Raw genomic sequence first — 18,807 nt, 5'->3', positions numbered from 1 at the left:
AATGGAGATCTTAAAGAGTGTGTTTAAAATGGTATATCAGCATTAAAGTTTACAGCTTCCTCTGCAGAACAGGAGTCTGTCCATAAAGCTTAGCTGAATGCAGAGACTGTGTGCTAAAGAAGCAGGGTTTTGTTTTCAAGCCAGACCCCCCTGTGTCGCGCTGCGCGCTCCTCGTGCGGAGTCTCTCCCCGCCAGAGGAATAAATAAGTCCGTAATTGTGAACCGTCAATAAAATAGCAATTAACTCGTGGTTGGACCTACGTAATTACAAGATTTTATGAGAGCATTCCAAATCCTTCTTGGACCTTGAATATTGACATTATGCAGGTAATTTGCAATGTGTAATGCTGGACAGCAGGGGGCACTGTTCCACCTGCAAGGTGTGCCCTGCTCATGTTTTGTTTTTTTCTAGGTTTGTATTTCTTTAAAAAATATGTAGAAACTTAAATAAAACAAAAACAAAAAAAAACACAAAACTGTAAATTTAAAGAATTAAACTGGGGTGGCCGGTACACCTCTTTAGCTCCAGTCATCCAAATCAGCTCATGAGAGTTTCAATAACCATGAAGAGGTCTGCAACTGGTACAAATAGGATTAAGTCAGACAAGTTCAATTAATATGTCTACTTCTTGCACCCAGTGTGCGGTTAAGGCAAACAGGGTAAGATAGGATGTCTCATCGGTGTTTGTCCATCTTGCACTCATAGTAGCATTAAGAAGGCTCTTCCAATGGAAGGTGACAACATGTTTAGCTACTGCAAAAACAGACCTGCCTAGGTAATATCTATTGGGCTTTCTGGTGTACCACTCTAAGCAGTAATTAGAGAGCAGGGTACTGTAATAAATAACAGGACTGTAACAGTGGAGGTGTCTGTCTCTAGTTTGTGAGCTTGTTTGGGCAGGGCCTTCTTAGTCTACTGTTCCTGCATGTCAAACATGTTTTGTTACAATTTAATGTTTGTCTTGTTCCCTATTGTACAGCACTACAGAATATGTTGGATATGCTATAAAAAATGAATTGGAATTGTCATAAGTTAAAGCCACACAATGGTGGATGTTTAGAGTCCTTGGGAGGAAAATGAGGATCTAGGTTGGCATTGTGTTTTATAACGGTCTATTGGTCCTGTCTAGATCAATAACACATTTTACAATCACATTCCAGGGGACAATTGCCAGGTCAGAGATTATTTGGGTACCTGGAATATGCTGTTTAATCAAATCACTTTGTTTATGGGAAAGAATTGTGGGTGCTCAGCCTCTCAGATACTGAAACCGCCATAGAGGACAGTTCGATGACTCCAGAAGGGAAAAGATTTGCCTGGTAGTAGTAGAGAAATACCGTAATTCAATTCCCCGGTATCTCTGCTGACGGGGCTTGCAGAGGAACCACTGACCCATGGCTACAGTAAAGGATTGAGTGATACATTTTAGAACTATGTCAGCCAAGTTTTGATTGTTATCATCAAAGCAGAGCACCAACAGAGTCTGTCTATAGAGTTTGGCAATAAGCTCCACCCCTTTCCCTTTCTAAAGATACAGTTTTGGGCATCTCTGTCTACACGTAGTGTGCAGTAAGCCTATACTATAATAAATGATATTCACTACAACTCTCACTTTAAATATTTAACCCCACAATTGCTATAACAAGTCTAAGCGTATCAAATACAATCATAAACATAACTATAGGCTTATTAACCAAAACTTAAATGAGTACGATTTTGGAAAACCAACTAGCAAAACCTGATGATTTAAATGGGAGATTTATTTTCCCCTAATTGTTTGCTACAGCACTGAATAGCAATCATTGATCTATTCCACAAACTAAGCCACCGATTAGGTACCAGTATTTACATATCACAATCACACCACGCAGTTAGCCACTAATTCACTATGTTACCATGCAAATGGTAGGAGAGCGTGGCTTGTATAAAGATTCATGTTTTAACATTTTCTGCTCTGGATTGCTATATTGCATCCTATCTTAAAAACAAACAGAAAAACTCAAAAGAGCCTAACCAATGGGGCATGTGTCATGTTTCTTTTGAAGACCAAGTAACCAGGTAGCAAATTCCTCCCATGTTCCACCTGGCACTCAAGGGGTTGAATATAAGCAATGGCAGTAAAGCAGTGACAGGGTTAATTAGCCCATAGTCCTGAGAGGTACATTATGAGTTCTGATTTGGTTTGGCCTCCCCTGTCCTTGCATTCCTGCTAATACCCCAGAGAGCAGGATATTTGACTTGTTACATGGTAAACATAGCTGAGGCTTTTTTAAATGAGTGTAGGCCGCTTCTGTGGTCAGCCGGGATACAGCGAGCTACTGTCAGAGCTCTGCTGGCTGGATAGGGGGAGGCAGAATAGGGACCCTCAAGCCTCATGTGAATTAAGCCCTGACTGGATGTAACAAATATCTTTACAGCTTCTTATGTTACAATATGATCATTGTATCTAAATACGTCTTGCATTAAATGGCCCTGCTGCTGTGATATTACTGGGGACTGTAGCGTAAAATCTCTCAACATAGCAAGTCCTGGACCACTGTTATTTGATTTCTATTCGAATGTTGGGTTTAGAAGTAGGTCTGTAAACGAAATACTTGGGTCTTGTTCTGCACATTCATTAAATTGTCTCATCTGGCCATCCAAAATCTTTCTACACTAAGTTTTACACTTCAGATCCAGATTTTATTGACGCATCTGTTGATGCTAAAGCACAGAAGGAACGTGTGATATACACCGTCAGACGTATGTGCTACATTTGTATGTTTCTTAGTTTGTTATATACGGATGTGCTGTACTTTCTCTCTGTTTTACAGCTTTAAAAAATTAGATTTAAAAAAAACAAAAAAACAACAACACTGTCTATGGCCATACCTGGAAAAGGATTTGTAGGACTCCGTGAATTAGGCACATTCGTCTCCCGAGAAACATGAAGAAAGGTACCACCAGCTCAATTAAATGGTTGAACAAGGTCTCGAATTGGTGGAACAATACTGGGTTCCGGTGCATGAAATACGCCAGTGGGTTTGGTACAGGTTGTGTCTGCAATGGAAGAAAGATATTGAATGTGAGAGAATTGCTGCAAACCACCAGTAATTACACAGGAGAATTCATACACCGAATCCTGGTCTGGTTGAGATTTGGTACTTTATTAAATGTGGAGGAATTAGCATCAGTAATACAGCATTTATTTTAAAGGAGAGCTTTAGCTGACAGGGATGAGTCCAATTTCTTGAGAACATCAGTGAATAATGATGGGGTTTTGGGACTCAAAACCGGATCTCAACCAAAATGATGCAAAAATGTGCAATAATATATAAATAAAAATCATCATTTTCCCTATTTCCTCCCCCTTTTTCAAGCACTGAGGATGGAAATTTGAATCATGAAACACACGATTCGCCCATTTGATTTGTTTCGTCCATATGGCGTTTCCGAGTTGCAAAATTCACCCAATCATGATTTATTTGAAACTGCACTAGTCTAGTCTGGAGTTGCTATCCTTGAGTTAACTCAGGGGTCTTCTTCTAAGATACACCTGTGGTTAAGCAGAGTGTCCTTTAAACTTTGCAATACTAGGAGCAGAACTTAAAAGTTTACAGAGCCCATTCCCTGTGTTCATATATAGTGAGATACTCAGGAAGAGGTTATGCAAGGCTGTGGGATTGCAGGCCGAAAGCTTGCAAGCAGAGCAGAGCACTTTTTTTAAATTGAAGTAGACAAAACATCTTTAAGTTATTTGTAGCTAAATATGAAGAGGAGAGAGCCAGGGCAGGGAAAAGCATACAGAGACAGGGTAGCAGAGACACAGCAAAAAGAAAGACATGCGGACCGCCATCTGACATTTTTGTAGGAGCACAGATAAGAATGCGCAGTGTGTATGAGTGTATCACAGAGCTCCACAGCAATAAAACAGTAATGTATAGGGTGTATGAGTGTATCACAGAGCTCCACAGCAATAAAACAGTAATGTATAGTGTGTATGAGTGTATCACAGAGCTCCATAACAATAAAACAGTAATGTATAGGGTGTATGAGTATCACAGAGCTCCACAGCAATAAAACTAATGTATAGTGTGCATGAGTGTATCACAGAGCTCCATAACAATAAAACAGTAATGTATAGTGTGTATGAGTGTATTACAGAGCTCCACAGCAATAAAACAGTAATGTATAGTGTGTATGAGTGTATCACAGAGCTCCATAACAATAAAACAGTAATGTATAGTGTGTATGAGTGTATTACAGAGCTCCACAGCAATAAAACAGTAATGTATAGTGTGTATGAGTGTATTACAGAGCTCCACAAGAATAAAACAGTAATGTATAGTGTGTATGAGAATGAGTATCACAGAGCTCCACAGCAATACAATAGTAATGTGCAGTGTGTATGAGTGTATCACAGATCTCCACCGCAATAGTAATGTGCAGAGAGTGACAACAGTAAATTCACAATAATGTTCCGTTTGTATCAGTATATCACAGAGCTCCACAGCCATAAACCTCACAGAGTTATTTGGTGTGTATGTATTATCTATCACAGAGTTCTACATCAATACACCTCCATTTATTTGTAGTGTATAACAGGTGTGCAGTGTTCCACTGCATTGCTCTTATCCACTACAAATGAATTGGGGTGTATTGATGTAGAGCTCTGGATACAACTGATTCCAGCCTTGGCAAAAGCATGATGTAGTCTAATAACCTTTCAATGAGCAGGGGTTATATCATGTAGGGTCCCATGTGGTTAATGCCCATCACATTCATTTAATACATTTCACAATGATGGTAGCAATTTTAGTAAACAACAGAGGTGTTGATTCTCAAATACTTAACAGTGAATAATCACACCTTAATTCAGAAGGGATGTAGTACCCAGGTGTGTAATACAGGAGCAGTCAGAGACAGTACCCAGGAGTGTAATACAGGAGCAGTCAGTGACAGTACCCAGGAGTGTAATACAGGAGCAGTCAGGGGTAGTACCCAGGAGTGTAATACAGGAGCAGCACCCAGGTGTGTAATACAGGAGCAGTCAGGGTAGTACCCAGGTGTGTAATACAGGAGCAAAAATAGAAATAGGGTCGCACTCAGTCACAACAATTACACACAGGGTGCTACTGAGCATGGGTCAGCAAAAGACCCCAAGAGACATATATAAAATAAAAAGAATCTCAGGCACTCACTGTGATTGTTCTTCAAGCAGGTTTATTGCAACGTTTCGACCTCAATGAGGTCTTTTTCAAGCTTGAAAAAGACCTCATTGAGGTCGAAACGTTGCAATAAACCTGCTTGAAGAACAATCACAGTGAGTGCCTGAGATTCTTTTTATTTTGTAATACAGGAGCAGTCAGGGTAGTACCCAGGTGTGTAATACAGGAGCAGTCAGTGGTAGTACCCAGGTGTGTAATACAGGAGCAGTCAGGGGTAGTACCCAGGAGTGTAATACAGGAGCAGTCAGGGTAGTACCCAGGAGTGTAATACAGGAGCAGTCAGGGTAGTACCTATGAGTGTAATACAGGAGCAGTCAGTGGTAGTACCCAGAAGTGTAATATAGGAGCAGCACCCAGGAGTGTAATACAGGAGCAGTCAGGGGTAGTACATATGCGTATAATACAGGAGCAGTCAGTGACAGTACCCAGGAGTGTAATACAGGAGCAGTCAGTGACAGTACCCAGGTGTGTAATACAGGAGCAGTCAGGGGTAGTACCCAGGAGTGTAATACAGGAGCAGTCAGGGTAGTACCTATGAGTGTAATACAGGAGCAGTCAGTGACAGTACCCAGGAGTGTAATACAGGAGCAGTCAGGGGTAGTACCTATGAGTGTAATACAGGAGCAGTCAGTGACAGTACCCAGGTGTGTAATACAGGAGCAGTCAGTGGTAGTACCTATGAGTGTAATACAGGAGCAGTCAGTGACAGTACCCAGGAATGTAATACAGGAGCAGTCAGTGACAGTACCCAGGAATGTAATACAGGAGCAGTCAGGGGTAGTACCTATGAGTGTAATACAGGAGCAGTCAGTGGTAGTACCTATGAGTGTAATACAGGAGCAGTCAGTGGTAGTACCCAGGAGTGTAATACAGGAGCAGTCAGTGGTAGTACCCAGGAGTGTAATACAGGAGCAGCACCCAGGTGTGTAATACAGGAGCAGCACCCAGGTGTGTAATACAGGAGCAGTCAGTGACAGTACCCAGGAGTGTAATACAGGAGCAGTCAGTGACAGTACCCAGGAGTGTAATACAGGAGCAGTCAGGGGTAGTACCTATGAGTGTAATACAGGAGCAGTCAGTGGTAGTACCCAGGAGTGTAATACAGGAGCAGTCAGTGACAGTACCCAGGAGTGTCATACAGGAGCAGCACCCAGGAGTGTAATACAGGAGCAGCACCCAGGTGGGTAATACAGGAGCAGTCAGGGTAGTACCTATGAGTGTAATACAGGAGCAGTCAGTGGTAGTACCCAGAAGTGTAATATAGGAGCAGCACCCAGGAGTGTAATACAGGAGCAGTCAGGGGTAGTACATATGAGTATAATACAGGAGCAGTCAGTGACAGTACCCAGGAGTGTAATACAGGAGCAGTCAGGGGTAGTACCCAGGAGTGTAATACAGGAGCAGTCAGTGACAGTACCCAGGAGTGTAATACAGGAGCAGTCAGGGTTAGTACCCAGGAGTGTAATACAGGAGCAGCACCCAGGAGTGTATTACAGGAGCAGTCAGGGGCAGTACCCAGGTGTGTAATACAGGAGCAGTCAGTGACAGTACCCAGGAGTGTAATACAGGAGCAGTCAGGGGTAGTACCTATGAGTGTAATACAGGAGCAGTCAGTGGTAGTACCTATGAGTGTAATACAGGAGCAGTCAGTGGTAGTACCCAGAAGTGTAATATAGGAGCAGCACCCAGTAATGTAATACAGGAGCAGTCAGGGGTAGTACCCAGGAGTATAATACAGGAGCAGTCAGTGACAGTACCCAGGAGTGTAATACAGGAGCAGTCAGGGGTAGTACCCAGGAGTGTAATACAGGAGCAGCACCCAGGAGTGTAATACAGGAGCAGCACCCAGGTGTGTAACACAGGAGCAGTCAGTGACAGTACCCAGGAGTGTAATACAGGAGCAGTCAGGGGTAGTACCTATGAGTGTAATACAGGAGCAGTCAGTGGTAGTACCCAGGAGTGTAATACAGGAGCAGCACCCAGGTGTGTAATACAGGAGCAGTCAGGGGCAGTACCCAGGTGTGTAATACAGGAGCAGTCAGTGACAGTACCCAGGAGTGTAATACAGGAGCAGTCAGGGGTAGTACCTATGAGTGTAATACAGGAGCAGTCAGTGACAGTACCCAAGAGTGTAATACAGGAGCAGCACCCAGGAGTGTAATACAGGAGCAGCACCCAGGTGTGTAATACAGGAGCAGTCAGTGACAGTACCCAGGAGTGTAATACAGCAGCAGTCAGGGGTAGTACCCAGGAGTTTAATACAGGAGCAGTCAGGGGTAGTACCCAGGAGTGTAATACAGGAGCAGCACCCAGGTGTGTAATACAGGAGCAGTCAGGGGCAGTACCCAGGTATGTAATACAGGAGCAGTCAGTGGTAGTACCCAGGAGTATAATACATGAGCAGTCAGGGGTAGTACCCAGGAGTGTAATGCAGGGGCAGTCAGGTGTAGTAACCAGGATTGTAATACAGGAGCAGTAAGGGGCAGTACCCAGGAGTGTAATACAGGAGCAGTCAGGGGTAGTACCTATGAGTGCTATACAGGAGAAGTCAATGGTAGTACCCAGGAGCGTAATATCGGAGCAGTCAGGGGTAGCACCCAGGTGTGTAATACAGGAGCAGTCAGTGTCAGTACCCAGGAGCGTATTATAGGAGCAGTCAGTGCCTGAAGGGTCATACAGTAAAAATCACAGGCAGCACGATATAGGATGAATCATGGGCAGCACCAGTGGGCGATATAGGATGAATCATGGGCAGCACCAGTGGGCGATATAGGATGAATCATGGGCAGCACCGGTGGGCGATATAGGATGAATCATGGGCAGTACCGGTGGGCGATATAGGATGAATCAGATGGGCAGTACCGGTGGGCGATATAGGATGAATCATGGGCAGTACCGGTGGGTGATATAGGATGAATCATGGGCAGTACCAGTGGGTGATATAGGATGAATCATGGGCAGTACCGGTGGGCGATATAGGATGAATAATGGGCAGTACCGGTGGGCGATATAGGATGAATCATGGGCAGTACCGGTGGGCGATATAGGACGAATCATGGGCCGTACCGGTGGGTGATATAGGATGAATCAGATGGGCAGTACCGGTGGGCGATATAGGATGAATCATGGGCAGCACCAGTGGGCGATGTAGGATGAATCATGGGCAGTGCCGGTGTGTTATACATGAAGAGTCATGGGCAGCACCAGGGAAGTCATACAGGTAGAATCACAGGCAATACCATGTGGGAGATACAGTAAGAATCACTTAAAAATATTTTACTGCAGATTCAGTCAACACGTCTGGGAACTACACAGACAAACATCGTCTAGAAGAAATATTTACATAAACAGTATAAATTAAATATATTATGGGAAAACTTTTGTTTCTTAATCATGTTGACAAATACTGAATTTTTATTAGCATTTAAACGCACCATTCTGTGTGACATCCATGGGTTACAGTTACAGTGTAACCGCTGCCGGGGGGGGGGATTTCAGCTCCCTTGATGATCACAGAGATTCTAGGCAGCCACAGAGAGTGCATTTCATGGACAGTCTGAAGAGCCGGGAGAGTCTGTGTTTAAGGGAAGCCTCTCTTTTGTTCCGTGCCAAATCCCAGAGCTATTGTTGTTATTTTATGAGAGGAGCTGGAATGTATCATCTTTCCCCATGATACAGATTGAGGGTCCATCCCTGCTCCTACCCCCTGTGGATTGGATGCTGCATCTCCCATCCTTCCTCTGTCAGCCGAGAGCAGTGAGGACGGGGGGCGCCAAACTGGTGCCGAGTGGGAGCAGGACTACATAGGGAGAGGCTGCGGTTTCAATATTTTTCCGGTTCAGTACAGTGCCCTCTCAGGGGGGAAAAATTGTTCTGGCTATTTAACCCTTCAGCTGCTAAATGGCTGTTTAATCATTTGTACTACAAAATTGTGTTATATATTAAATAACCGATGTTACGGTTTTTAAAAACTTTTCTTTCGTTCTACAATAACAAAACACATTAACCGCTTTCCAGACAGCTTTTGACAGAGTTGTCACCACAAAAGTTTGCTAACAAGTTGCCATGTCAGGGTTAACTAAGGCTAAGCAAAAGATCTAGTAGGTAAATTACAATCTACATCCAACTCCAATAATGTTTTTTTTTACATTTTGGCAGGTATTGCGTGTTGGCAGTGTGATAACACCACAAAAATTGTCACAGCGTTTTTCAGTCAGTATCATAGACGAAGTAGAAAAATCAATAAAAAAAAAAATCACTATTGCCGTGTAATTGCGTTCAACTTCCCCTGACATTGTTAATCACAAAATGATTATAACAATAAACCAGATATGACATTGCTGTTTGATGCTGTTTATAGTACAAGATAATAGGTTACATGAGTGTCATCAGCCCGTATAGAACCACATTTTTCTGTTATGGGACTTGTTTCTCCTTTATTTGCGTTAATTACGGTATTAAGGAAACATTAGTATAAGTCTGATGATGCCACTAACAAACATCATCAACTTACGGAACCTGTTTGTGGCGTTCGTTTTCCTGATTTGTAAACATTTTTCTGGGTATTGGTTAATTGTTAGAAAAGTGTAGGTTATCAAGTCCTTTTTGGTATTGTTTGGCATTGGTTCCGCCGATGCATTGATAAATCTTCTCCTATATGCTTGTGATAGCTTACATATCAGTGTTTATTGTAAAGTATAGGGTCCTTTTATCTGAACCAATAATAGTGAAAGATCATGGTCAAAGGTAGTTGAAACATATTCGAAAAATTAGATGTGATTGTGTTGCCGTTAACCTGAAGATATTTTATTTATCAAACAATAGATTGGAATTTACCCCATAATATATAATTCTAACTTTATCTATTAAAAGGCTAAAGGGTGGGGCCCGGCCTGACCATCAAGACGAGCAGACGCAGGTCTTGTCGGTTCCTGGGCAAATAGCGTTTTATTGCCCCAAAATCATTGTTTTCAGCCCACACCTGGCTTCCTGCCACCGCCTGGCAACTCTTGGGCATCCTTGGAAGCAAAACAAGACAAGCAACTGTATGCCCATGCCGACTGGCGGTCGATTGAACACTGCGGCCTCCTGTGTGGACAGGGCGGGAGAAGCGGCTGATCTTCTGATCCTGGCCTGGAGAGGCCAATCCTACACACGGCTGGCGCCCGTACTCCCCTCCCTGTGGTCCGGTGGGGGTTATCCCGGACTCCACCAAGGAAACTCAGCACTCTGGCACAAATGAGCCAGCACAACTCCAATAAGCCTGAAACTCTGCAGAGGCCCCAAGATGGCCGCTGCTAAGGAACCAGCGTGGCGGGGAGAAGCAAAGCTCGCCAACATGAACCCTGAAGAACCCAAGCCCTGTGTACCTCAAACACCCTCGTGGGAAATCAGATTCAACACAGCGTTCGACAAGCTGTGCACAGCCTTCTGGGCCCGAATAGAGGCTCGACAGCTACAACAGACCCTTTCCTTTCCTGCTCCTGGGGGGGCTCTCCGGCGTAGACCGAACGCATCAAAGTCAAATAAGCCGAGAGACCAGATGGATGTCCAGCCCATCAAACACCTGCAGCCAAGTGAGCCTGTCAGTGGTAGAGGCTCCCAGAGGGTGACGGGCACTGTCTATGCAGACGAAGAGCCCAGAGATAAAGAAGCACTGGAATGCTTAACAGATCTAGCTCTTGGAGCGGAGGAACAGCAACACCAATGTGATGGCCTGCACGCTCTGGGAGACTCCCGACCAAGACCTGAGGATGAAGAAGGACTTGATCGAAACGGCCTGCCAACACGAAAACCCAGATTCCGCTTGCCTCACACATGTGGTATTGGCTGATATAGACTTGCAGACTGTACCTGTGTCATTCTCCTTAGTTGTTATTATTGCATTCAGTTTGAGTTTTTATTTAGTTTAAGATGCAGAGCCTGTTACCAAAGACATGAATAACCTTTAGATATACTCCCCCACTAGCTTGCCAGACTATCACCTTATGGCTAGACAAAATGTTCCTCACACTTGGTGGCCCTCTCCCATCTCAACATATGATACCTCACTAAGACAACCACTACAGCAGTCAGAGCATCAAGCCTAATTCACCCAGCCTAAAAGTCTATACTCCCTGACTGGTACAAGCATGTTTAATATGTTGATAAAATGAGAATTAACCTCACGTTGAGAAATATGTTTAGCCTGCCTTCCATAACACTTTAAATTGTGCTATTTGTCTTAGCATGTTTACTAAATACCACAAATCGATGATGCCTTAGAAGAGCTTGTTAAATCTATATTATAAAAACTGTTGTGGCTCTGCATGCTTACTGTTACTCCAAGCACAAATAAAATAAAGAATTAAAAAAAAAAAAAAAAGGCTAAAGGGGATCCATAATTTGGATGGCAACAAGATTTCAGGAATTCCAGCAAAATAGCATTTATTTTTTTGGCACCATTTTCCGAAATGTCCTGGTTACGAATTAAAAAAATAAAAAATTTAACACTATTTAACCCCTTAAGGACACATGACATGTGTGACATGTCATGATTCACTTTTATTCCAGAGGTTTGGTCCTTAAGGGGTTAAACAATATCTAACTGCTTAGGCCAAATAAATGGATAACAGACAGTTGGACCTGCATGGGGTACGGATCCAATGACACTGCATGTGCTACCAAAGACAGAAGACACAGAGTTTGAAACGATCCGGCCCTGCAGTACTCTCCGCTATTCTAGTAAACTGATTTTAAGGCCTCCCTTCTGAATCTTGGACGTCGTTTGCTGCACTTATAAGACCCTTGGGCTCAGCATGTGAAAGTCATTTTCTGCCATAACATTGCAACTGCCAACTCTAAGCAGTCCTTCTGGGCCATTTAAATGGATATGCTGAAGGGTATCTTATGAAATAGATCCAAATGAATGAATCATAACTCTCTGACATACAATGCCATGGTTTCAGAGCATTCTAATTTCTCATCAGATGTGTTGTGTTGTTTTTTTTAACCATTTACGTGACACAGGGGGGGAAAAAAAAACCACTGCTCATCCTTTGTGAATTAAAAGTTAAATTATAGTCTGTTATCCGGAGATTTCTTTATTTTCCAACACAACTAATTTGCCTTAAATTCTGTGAGGCGGCTGGCTGTCAACTCATCACAAGTAATTATTGAAGGGAAAAAACAAAAACAAACCCCTGTCATTTTCATTTAAGCAACTTCCATTAAAGTATAAATGCCATTCATTATTATTGTTATTAAAAATAAAAACATGTAGATACACAGCATCTGTGTGGATTACACTTTGTAATGCCTACGTTTTTAACACTGCATCTCCTGTCTTAACCTTGCACCGTGGCAGCCATCTTTAAAGTTTCTGTGACCAGAAGTAGCCCATATCCAACTGAATAGCATATATAATCTTAAGTTTTGAAACTATCCAAGAGTGCAATTTTGTGGTGACTGGGCTCACATGTGACATCAGGATCCATGATTAAGCTCTGTTGGTTGTCTACTTGGTTTTTGATGGGTTACAGAATGTTGCTTTTACCAAAGAAGACTTAAAGGGACACTATAGTCACCTGAACAACTTTAGCTTAATGAAGCAGTTTTGGTGTATAGAACATGCCCCTGCAGCCTCACTGCTCAATCCTCTGCCATTTAGGAGTTAAATCCCTTTGTTTATGAACCCTAGTCACATCTCCCTGCATGTGACTTGCACAGCCTTCCATAAACACTTCCTGTAAAGAGAGCCCTATTTAGGCTTTCTTTATTGCAAGTTCTGTTTAATTAAGATTTTCATATCCCCTGCTATGTTAATAGCCTGCTAGACCCTGCAAGGACCTCCTGTATGTGATTAAAGTTCAATTTAGAGATTGAGATACAATTATTTAAGGTAAATTACATCTTTTTGAAAGTGAAACCAGTTTTTTTTTTTTTTATGCAGGCTCTCTCAATCATAGCCAGGGGAGGTGTGGCTAGGGCTGCATAAACAGAAACAACGTGATTTAACTCCTAAATGACAGTGAATTGAGCAGTGAAATTGCAGGGGAATGATCTATACACTAAAACTGCTTTATTTAGCTAAAGTAATTTAGGTGACTATAGTGTTCCTTTAAAGATAGCCGCCCCCACGTCACAATGGTTAGCAAGAGAAGCATTCAAAAGGGGTGCTGACATATTCATGGATTACAAAAATAATACACAGACATTATAGTGCACAGAATCTTTTACCTTCAACAATAATGAAGGAACAGTGAAAGCTTTACTGTAAGGACGACATTCTATAATTCTTGGAGTTTGCATTTAGAATCATTGCTCTAGAGTGTAAGCTTCTGGGAAAAGAAAGCATATGTGCATTGCCCAAGTCTGCAAGTCTGTAAAGCTTTGTAAAGCCCGTGATTTATCTGCAAGGAGCTGCTAGTTACCGCTGTTTGTTTGTTCAGTGGTTTAAAGGGTTAAGTGTTTGTTTCAGAGGTTAACAAGGGAACCAGCACTACAAAACAACATGTGCATGAAAACAATGTAAAACTAGGAAGTTCTACGGAACAGGGAGAGAGAGAGCCAGCTTAGGGCGCTGTGTGTGTGTTCCTTCACAATGCCTTCCATATGTGTGCACGGCTCAGGCTGGGGGGGTGCAGTTCATATTCCCAGGCGAGGACCCCTTAATATCTCTCCCTGTAGCATGGGGATTACACCCTGACCCCCAGGCTTATGACTAAGCTCCACCTGCGTTGTGCACATGGATCAACATTGGGTTGGAACCTCACTTCATTGGGAACGAGTGTTACCACTTTGCCCCTAAAACAAGCAGCAATATTAAGAAGCGCCGAGTATGACCACAGAGTTAGAACTAGCTAATTCTTTAAAGCATTAGTGGGCTCTGTAAGGATTAACACTGCGGCTCTCTCTTCTAACCTAAATTCCTCCTCAAACCCAAATGCTTTAACGGTAGGCACCGTCCTTTTCTAGCTGTGATGAAGTCCCCCCGATGCGGTGTTCCTGGAGAATTTGGGGTGCGCATACGTAGCCCCGCACATTCTGCAATATAAATTAACATGGGTGTGTGGGAGAGAGGTCAGGAAGTCTAATATATGAATCAGGAGCAGGGGAGAGATAGCACATGGATGTGATTTTTGCTCCAAAAAAAAAAAAAAAAGACAAGAATATGAAAAGATGAATCATATGAAAAATATGAATGTGCATTGGCCACCCAGAGCTGCGGAACGAGAAATGTGTAATGCAAGCCGTCACATAGTCTTCCACATTTTAGGGGCGACAATTGCTGACTTTATTTGGAGTTGTGTATTTCTGTATAAATGACTTATAATGACTCCTATATATATTTCTAGACAAGAATTGATGGTATTGAAGCATGCGGTAATTCAAAATGACCTCTACAATGAGTGAATAGAACAGCCAGCAAAAGTAATGATTAATGTTGTCCCTTCCACCCCAGTTCTGACTTTACTACCTTACTGATACCAACCATAAGGCTGGTATGTAAGCCAAGTATTCTCTATGGAGGATCCAATCTCCATTGCAGAGAATTCTAAAATCTCAAGAACTAACAACCCGTTTTAAAAATGTTTTTTTCCTTTGTCAGCTGTACATTTCTTTAAAATTCTGCAAACACAATGTATTTCTCCATTGTTATAATCACTGGGGTAACAATAAGTCTAGTTGGTAAAGGAGATGATTCTGAGCCAGAGGATGGAGAGTCTATGAGCCACCACAACCCCACTTGTCCCAGGATATCTAGCAGGACAGAGGGATAATTGGGCATGTGGCAATAACGTTTTTTTTCTGCTTTCTCTTAAAGGACCACTATAGGCACCCAGACTACTTCAGCTCAATGCTGCTATGTTTCAGTAAGGGTTAATCCAGCCTCTAGTGGCTGTCTCACTGACAGCCGCTAGAGGCGCTTCCTCGATTCTCAGTGTGAAAATCACAGTGAGAAGACGCTGGACGTCCATAGGAAAGCATTGAGTAATGCTTTCCTAAAGGCGGTAGGAATGCAAGCGCGGCTTTTGCCGCGCATGCGCAATCTGATCTGACGTTGGCAGAGGGAGGAGAGGTCACAAGCGCTGGAGAAAGGTAAGTAGCTGAAGGGGTTTTAACCCCTTCAGCCCAGCGGGAGGGGGGCCTAATGACCCTATAGTGCCAGGAAAAAAAGTTTGTTTTCCTGGCACTATAGTGGTCTTTTAATGTTGAGAATGGTGTCATACACATCTTGGCCACACGAATAACACACTGTGATGTGACAGGTCTGAGTTATTCATTACAGTGGGAATTGCAAGTGAATTCAAAGTGAAGGGATTCAAATTTAAAGGGATACTATAGTGTTAGGAATGAATGCCTGTATTCATAAGACTATAGCTCCCTCTGCCGTCCCCCTCCCTCGCGCCAAGGGTTAAAACATTATTTTCTTAACCGATCTCAGCGCCGATGTCCCTCTGCGCTGGGCCGCACTCCGCCTCGAAGGGGGCTAACATGCATGCTTTCCTATAGGAATTAAACAGACGCTGGATGTCCTCATGCACAGCGTGAGCACATCCGTCAGTTAGCGACCAAAAGTCCCCTTCGGATACTTTAGCCTTACATTTGACATTCCCTTTCAATTCTTGATTTAGTGAATGACCCTGGAAGAGTCTATATAGAATATATTGACTATACTGTTGGCAATTCACAATTATTAAAGGACCACTCTAGTGCCGGGAAAACATACTCGTTTTCCTGGCACTAGAGTGCCCTGAGGGTGCCCCCACCCTCAGGGACCCCCTCCCGCCCGGCTCTGGAAAGGGGTAAAAACTTACCTTTTTCCAGCGGTGGGCGGAGAGCTCTCCTCCTCCGATCCTCCTCTTCTCCTCCCCGTCGGCTGAATGCGCACGCGCGGCAAGAGCTGCGCGCGCATTCAGCCGGTCACATAGGAAAGCATTCATAATGCTTTCCTATGGACGCTTGCGTGCTCTCACTGTGATTTTCACAGTGAGAATCACGCAAGCGTCTCTAGCGGCTGTCAATGAGACAGTCACTAGAGGATTAGGCGGAAGGCTTAACCCATTCATAAACATAGCAGTTTCTCTGAAACTGCTATGTTTATGAAAAAATGGGTTAACCCTAGAAGGACCTGGCACCCAGACCACTTCATTAAGCTGAAGTGGTCTGGGTGCCTAGAGTGGTCCTTTAATCCATCAATCCCTAAACATCTAAGGAGAAGATCTCAAGCACAAAAATCTTACCAGAGTTTTATAGCTCTTCAAATTTAAAATAAATTACTTTTAGAGCCCACAAACTATAACGTAGACATAGGCAGTTGTCCTGTTTAAGGGGGTTTTGCGACATGGAGGGTATGAGTAAAATCATTGTCGAGGATGACATGTAAGGAGTACCTTGATAAAAAAAAATGAGTGCTAACCCTGTGACGGAGGGGGCCTACTGTGCTTTAGCCAAATTCTATCACCAAATTAGCTCTTATCTATTGCGTTTACACGCGTGGTGCCAACTTTACTAAGGATGAGAGGCGCAGGCCTTTCTTGTTGCCAATTCTCTGTGCCAGCAATACCACTGAGGGCAAATATCGGAAACTCCAGATGCTAGTAAATCTTTATTTCTCACGATGATTTGCCAGTCTTAAAGGTTAGAAACGTCTTGGCGTTGTCAAGTTGAAAAATGAATTTCGGTCCCAAAAGATTTGTATTCATAATGTTTATATTTGCAATGTTGTTCATTCTAAAATGGGTTAAACCAGTGTGGCCTCTTCATATCACTGAGTGTTCTGTATTTTTTTAGGCTTTGGCTCCCAAGAAAATCTAGGTTGCAAAAGTAAACCATCAGAGAGCACTATATACCCCTACCAGTTAGAAAGCATCAGACTATAGGTGTATATTATTTGAGCCTACAACAAGCTTAATATATCAACATTTTCCTTTTTTCTTTCTCTGTTTAAGCGCCCCTGGAGAAAGCGGTTTGGAATGTGCTAGTACCCTCATATATATGTAGGATATCTAGTTACCAGTTTGAAGGATTCAGGGGATTAATGTATGGAAATATCTCTGCTCCAGTCAAAACAGACACAAAAGAACCCCTCTCCCCCCCCAGTCCCTTCCGACTGTTTGCAAAGCCGCAGAGATACGTCTGATTTGGGGCCAAACCAACCATAGACTGCTGGCAATACACTAGTATCCCACCATTCATAGTCCAGTGCCAAAAGGGATCCAATCAGGGGCTTGCATAAAGGAGCACAACTTTGTTTGGACAACAACTCCCAACAGGTTTAGCCAGCTCTCAAAAAAACACCTGTAACATCTGCCAAAACAGATTGTTGGCTGTAGAATGGGGTATGCGCTAACTGAGCCCCAATCTTCCTCTCTGTTTTAACTAAGGGGACAAGGTACCCCTCAATGGAAAGAGCAGAGTCTGTGCAAAATGTTTCTGCAGCTAAGGGGTTAAGTAGCAACCGGATTATGGAAATATTTGCAAGGACGAACCAATAGCCTTTCATTGCTGGATTCGGAGTGCCATGTATAGATAGATATTGAAGGCAATTCTAGGATGGTATTGCTAGACAGTCATCATTTAACCATTCCATGTTAACACTAGTTTTAGAATGTGCTGCATTTCTATCATTCTTCTGATTTGGCAACATTGATTGTAGCATTATACAAGTTTTCCACAATATGTTTTTTAAATATTGTTGTAATAACGCTACATCTGCAAGCTACAAGCCTGTCTGCTATTACAATTTGTGCTTTCACAGGGGATAGGAATGCTAGAACATGATTTTGAAGGGGAACCAACATTACATTATTAAATAAAACATTGAAAATCACCCAGATTTTAAACTTTTCTTTCTTTCATGCGATGCTCAGATATCTTTGAAAATTAACTAAAGTCATCGTGACACTTCTTCTCAATGAAGTGGTCTGGGTTCAGCGGTCGTGTATGTTTAACCTTTCAAGGTTAAATATTGCCATTTTCCAGAGAGGATTAAACATACCTCTCGTGGCTCTGTGATTGTCATACTGCCAGTCACAAGAAGAGTCTGCATTGACCAAGCAGAGCTCAGTTACGGGATGCTGCTGCTCATAGGAAAGCGTTGGATTCAATGCTCTGCTATGAAACGTATTTGATACGCACACAGGCTCTCAGCACGCTTGTGCACCAGATTCCCAATGCTCCTCTATGAGGATGAGGAAGGCCTGGCGTTGGAAAAAGGTAAGCAAAAAGATTTTTTCAAATAAATCCTCTTCCTGCTTCCGCGGCAGAAGCTGATGTCACTGCTGTACTCTCGCACATGTACGATTGCGGGATTCTCCATAGACAGAGCTAATTCCCTGCAGCCGTCACTGGTGACGCCTGGGGGATTGACACTTCTAGACAGCGGTAGGTAGCTCTGCCAAGTGTCAAGAAGTGTATGGCGTAGGAAATATACTGAGACAAGGTAAAGGTGGGAGTGCAGCGCCGCTTTAAATAGTGTATGGCCATATTTCATAACCAAATAGTCATATTTGCTAAGTTAGGCTTTTTAAAGTAGCCTTGTAAGATTTAAAACTGTATTTTTGTGTGCTGTTTCCGTAACCTGTATTTTGTATATATTTAGTCTTTACAGCAGCA

The 18,807-nt window shown here is 42.9% G+C and overlaps 1 protein-coding gene across 1 annotated transcript in view; it reads right to left on the bottom strand.

The window, feature by feature from the left end:
* LMF1 (lipase maturation factor 1) overlaps positions 1-18,807 on the bottom strand; it is a 240,044-nt gene that overhangs the window by 54,722 nt on the left and 166,515 nt on the right. Inside the window, exon 6 of the mRNA XM_063430459.1 lies at positions 2,873-3,040. Coding sequence (XP_063286529.1) covers positions 2,873-3,040 — 168 coding nt within the window. The remainder of the gene's footprint in view (positions 1-2,872; positions 3,041-18,807) is intronic.

The sequence above is a fragment of the Pelobates fuscus genome, chromosome 8 (genome assembly GCF_036172605.1).
Source record: "Pelobates fuscus isolate aPelFus1 chromosome 8, aPelFus1.pri, whole genome shotgun sequence".
In the NCBI taxonomy this organism is placed as follows: domain Eukaryota; kingdom Metazoa; phylum Chordata; class Amphibia; order Anura; family Pelobatidae; genus Pelobates; species Pelobates fuscus.
Note: the sequence above shows the minus strand (reverse complement) of the source record. Positions and strands in the feature narration are given on the sequence as shown.